Source organism: Macrobrachium rosenbergii, chromosome 12, assembly GCF_040412425.1.
Source record: "Macrobrachium rosenbergii isolate ZJJX-2024 chromosome 12, ASM4041242v1, whole genome shotgun sequence".
In the NCBI taxonomy this organism is placed as follows: Eukaryota; Metazoa; Arthropoda; class Malacostraca; order Decapoda; family Palaemonidae; genus Macrobrachium; species Macrobrachium rosenbergii.
Genome location: NC_089752.1, coordinates 64,659,605 through 64,665,319, shown reverse-complemented (window position 1 = coordinate 64,665,319; position 5,715 = coordinate 64,659,605). Strand labels below are relative to the sequence as shown.

Here is a 5,715-nt window from a genome sequence, read left to right as displayed (position 1 = left end):
TAAAAATGAGAGCTTTCGAAAACCTGCTCGAAGGAGAAATCGAGGAGGTTCTCGAAAGATCCTGTTTTATATATATTTTCATTATATATTTACAATGACCTCGTTGTGATTTCTTAACATTATTATTATTATTATTATTATTATTATTATTATTATTATTATTATTATTATTATTATTATTATTATTGGAAAGACTGATATATTATTCTCATTTATTTACTGTAGTTTCTATTTTTTACAATCATCTGTTTTCCATTTTTTTCAGAAACTCGAACATGGCTCGACTTAAAAAGTTACAAAAATTTCGGCCTTGTATTTAAAATCGTTTTCGAGCATCCATAACATGTTGACAACATCTAGTGTAGATTATGTTATCCAGTACAGAAAATCATTCAGAGCATCCCGTTCGTGATGCAACATTGCTGCGTAGGGTAAGGTGCTTGTTGGTACCCCATAGAATGTTATATACTTGATATGATGTTTTACACATGGATCGTGAGAAAAAACATTGCAACCAACATTGCAATTAAAGAAAGTATTGCAGATACAGTTCACCATTATCTCACACCTGAAAAAAAAAAAAATATATATATATATATATATATATATATATATATATATATATATATATATATATATATATATATATATATATATATGACACCTGTCAGTGTGGATCTGAGGTGGGTATGGTCTGTTTATCAGCAATGTCCCCTGAGAGTCTATTGTGATTTTTAGCCAAATGAGTTTTAAAGGCCACTCCTACCTCGACACCGGCCTGAGTGGGGATATGGAGCCTCTAACGGTTGTGTATGTTCGTCAGTACTGTTCTTGTAGTATATATATTTGGGACTTCTCACACTCTGTATCAGTCCTTCGTCAATGGCTTGGAAATAAAGTCGAAACCGGTCAGGACCTACACCCTCTTCTTATTTTTCACCTGTGGTAATGTGTGATAAATGAATCACGTACAAAAGTGATAATAATCATAATATATATATATATATATATATATATATATATATATATATATATATATATATATATATATATATATACATATATATAGACATATATATATGGCTTTGCTGACAGCAGTCTTGTCTTTCAACTGAAAGACCCAAATTCGATTCTGATGTGAATCAGAAATTTATTTCTGTTCCACCCGTGATAGTGTGTTGATTATTTCTAATGTATATATATATATATATATATATATATATATATATATATATATATATATATATATATATATATTATATATATATATATATATATATATATATATATATATATATATATATATATTCACTAACATCATTGTGGATCTCCCAGCCATTGCGTATTGCAATTCTCATAAGTGTTTTTCGTGAATGTCGTGGGCCATGCATTTTAATCATAACGAATCATTTGCAATAACTATTTATGTGAATCGGTGTTTTCCTTGCAGATGATCTGGGTGTCCTGCGAAGGGGAAAATCCCTCCGATGAGGAATATGCCGGCGCTCGCAAGTACTCTCCTTGGCGGGGCTTTCCTTCTTACTACTTCCCGTTCAATAATACTCCTGGGTACCTCTCCCCCATTGTGGCCGTGGAGTTCGAGAGTACAAGACGTGAGTTCATTCGACCTGTCTTTTAAGCATTTTTCATCCTAAGATTTCAACGTCCTTCATCGACCTATTTTTCTTTGGCCGTTAACCTGCATTCAGTAGATTTCAAGGAAAATATAACGGTGTTCAGATTGCCCCTCCGTGATATTGTAACCCCTTGTAGCTGCATGAGCTGAGATATATGAAATGTATTTCTTATGCTTTTACTTTGCTAGACTATTAACTTTAATAGACATCATATACTTTTCAGTTGTCGCCTGTGATATATGTATGTATGCATACATACACACACACACACACACTATATATATATACGTGTGTGTGTGTTTCACGTGTGTTTGTTTTTGAAGAATCACATCCTGAGTCAACTGACTGTTTTCTTCTTTACAGCTAACGTGCTCATCAACATCGAGTGCCGTGCCTGGGCTAGGAACATCTTGCATAATCGTGCCAAGCGCTATGGTCTGGTGTCTTTCCAGATTCTCAGGGATTAGAGGAATCATTGGATAACGAAAACTTTCAAAATGCATTTCAATTCAATGGTCAAAGAGCTGCAGTTGAAAATTATTTTGTAAAGTTCTCAGCACGTGCAATTTACAGTTCTTTACATCATGTTAAGGGTACCTAGAAACTGCTGTATATCATTGCAGAAAAAAGATACAAATACATACATATACATATATACATATATATATATATATATATATATATATATATATATATATATATATATATATATATATATATATATATATATATATATATATAGTATATTTGTATATGTTAAAGTAACTGCCCTTTCATTAAAGAAGATCTACTTGTCTCTAGGGCGTTAATGGTGCTGAGAAGCGAGTAGGCTCCAAGATTTTATTTAAAGAGTAGAAATCTTACTGAGCGTATAAATACTAGAAGAGCTAACTATTTATTGTGTGTTCTGGTTTTGAGATATCTTTACTGATTGCCAATGTGTACTAATTATTACCAAATTTATTAAAATGTTTAAAGTACTGAAACCTAAGAAAATCAATAGGCAATACGCACCACTCTCTGTTTGAAGGAAACGAATTATTAATATTTGCAGCTTAATATAAGATTTACTTTTGCTAACACATATGATTAATGTAAATAGGATTGTTTGCAGATTATAATATGTAATAATTATGTACTCAACGTACTGATGGAATAATTCTGCGTTGGGACACTGCATACCGAGAAATTTTGACCAGATGTACAGTAAGCGTTTTTGAATGGAAGTTATTTTGAGTGTATGCCTAATTATGCTTACGAGTTCCAGTGTCCCAAAACAGTTTCATTGCTGGGTGCAACACGAAGATCTCTACATGTTTGGAGTTCTATTGAAATAAATAAAAAATAAAACACATACGTATGTTGTTGTAAATCCACTTTGCTCACTTATTAAGTATTTACATAATCATTAACCCTCTCTGGTCCGCATTTTCCTGAAGTCTGTACTAAACCCTATCGGCGCCTTCTTGGCGATTTAGGCGTTGTCCCCTACGTTGCCAAATGTACTTCTCTCGAGTTTTTAAAGGCCTACCCTTCCCATTTACCCCTTTTAATCCGTGCTTCTGTCAAGAAGGTTTAACCTCCTTAGCGTTTGTTAATGTCTCCTGGGAACAGAATACTTCTGGGTGTGCTCTATTGCCTCGACACTCCTTCGAAAATATTTCCATTCTTCCAGGTCTCTGTTTTTCATATAGGCCTAATTGAATCTCTTTGTGGACCTTCCTTGTGATTATCTCGCGCTACTGGACTTCCGCACTTTTAATTTACTTGTATTTGTGTCAATTTACTGTGTATATATATGTCTATATACATATACATATATGTATGCATATATATATATATGTATATATATATATATATATATATATATATGTATATATATATATATATATATATATATATATATATATATATATATATATATATATATATATATATATATATATATATATATAATCAGTAAGCTACAAACGTCCTTTAATATCCAATTCGCTCTACCTCGAAAATAATACATTTTCATATGTGTAATAATAAGTTTGTCACGGGCTCAACCAGCGAAGGACAAAAACTCAGGACTATGGAAGTGGCCAGCAAGTATAAGTGGATTCCCATATACAAATCTCCCGCCGAACTCAGGTGTTTGTATTTAGAGACGATATCCACCCACCTCTGCCATGTTAACCATGTAGTGCGTTTGTCGCACGCAGCCATATTATGACTTTTTTATCACATCACCGTGATTCATATTCAATCAGTAAGCTACAAACGTCCTTTAATATCCAATTCGCTCTACCTCGGAAATAATATATTTTCATATATGTTACCGAAGGGAATTTTTTTTTAATTGATAATAAGTTCGTCGTCCCGTGGGCTCGAACCAGCGAAGGACAAGAACTCAGGACTACAGTGGACGCATTTTAACCCACACGGCCAGCAAGTGAGGTATAAGTGGATATCGTCTTCCCATATACAAATCGCCCGCCGAACTCAGGTGTTTGTATTTGGAGACGATATTCACCCACCTCTGCCATGTTAACCACGTAGTGCGTTTGTCGCACGCAGCCATATTATGACTTTTTTATCACATCACCGTGATTCATATTCAATCAGTAAGCTACAAACGTCCTTTAATATCCAATTCGCTCTACCTCGAAATAATATATTTTCATATATGTTACCGAAGGGGAATTTTTTTTTTTAATTGATAATAAGTTCGTCGTCCCGTGGGCTCGAACCAGCGACGGACAAGAACTCAGGACTACAGTGGACGCATTAACCCACGCGGCCAGCAAGTGAGGTATAAGTGGATATCGTCTTCCCATATACAAATCGCCTGTCGAACTCAGGTGTTTGTATTTGGAGACGATATTCACCCACCTCTGCCATGCTAACCATGTAGTGCGTTTGTCGCATGCAGCCATATTATGACTTTTTTTATCACATCACCGTGATTCATATTCAATCAGTAAGCTACAAACGTCCTTTAATATCCAATTCGCTCTACCTCGGAAATAATATATTTTCATATATGTTACCGAAGGGGAATTTTTTTTTTTAATTGATAATAAGTTCGTCGTCTCGTGGGCTCGAACCAGCGTAGACAAGAACTCAGGACTACAGTGGACGCAATTTAACCCACGCGGCCAGAAAGTGAGGTATAAGTAGATATCGTTTTCCCATATACAAATCGCCCGTCGAACTCAGGTGTTTGTATTTAGAGACGATATTCACCCACCTCTGCCATGCTAACCACGTAGTGCGTTTGTCGCACGCAGCCATATTATGACTTTTTTATCACATCACCGTGATTCATATTCAATCAGTAAGCTACAAACGTCCTTTAATATCCAATTCGCTCTACCTCGGAAATAATATATTTTCATATATGTTACCGAAGGGGAATTTTTTTTTTTTTGTTGATAATAAGTTCGTCGTCCCGTGGGCTCGAACCAGCGAAGACAAGAACTCAGGACTACAGTGGACGCATTTTAACCCACACAGCCAGCAAGTGAGGTATAAGTGGATATCGTCTTCCCATATACAAATCTCCCGTCGAACTCAGGTGTTTGTATTTGGAGACGATATTCACCCACCTCTGCCATGTTAACCACCATGTAGTGCGTTTGTCGCACGCAGCCATATTATGACTTTTTTTCACATCACCGTGATTCATATTCAATCAGTAAGCTACAAACGTCCTTTAATATCCAATTCGCTCTACCTCGGAAATAATATATTTTCATATATGTTACCGAAGGGAATTTTTTTAATTGATAATAAGTTCGTCGTCCCGTGGGCTCGAACCAGCGAAGACAAGAACTCAGGACTACAGTGGACGCATTTTAACCCACACAGCGGCCAGCAAGTGAGGTATAAGTGGATATCGTCTTCCCATATACAAATCTCCCGTCGAACTCAGGTGTTTGTATTTGGAGACGATATTCACCCACCTCTGCCATGTTAACCACGTGTAGTGCGTTTGTCGCACGCAGCCATATTATGACTTTTTTTATCACATCACCGTGATTCATATTCAATCAGTAAGCTACAAACGTCCTTTAATATCCAATTCGCTCTA

The 5,715-nt window shown here is 35.3% G+C and overlaps 1 protein-coding gene across 1 annotated transcript in view; it reads left to right on the top strand.

Moving 5' to 3' along the window:
• LOC136843706 (sodium/potassium-transporting ATPase subunit beta-like) overlaps positions 1 to 2,991 on the top strand; it is a 69,960-nt gene extending 66,969 nt beyond the window's left edge. Inside the window, exons 6-7 of the mRNA XM_067112294.1 lie at positions 1,451 to 1,613; positions 2,001 to 2,991. Coding sequence (XP_066968395.1) covers positions 1,451 to 1,613; positions 2,001 to 2,104 — 267 coding nt within the window. The 3' untranslated portion in view covers positions 2,105 to 2,991. The remainder of the gene's footprint in view (positions 1 to 1,450; positions 1,614 to 2,000) is intronic.
• Positions 2,992 to 5,715: the final 2,724 nt, after the last annotated feature.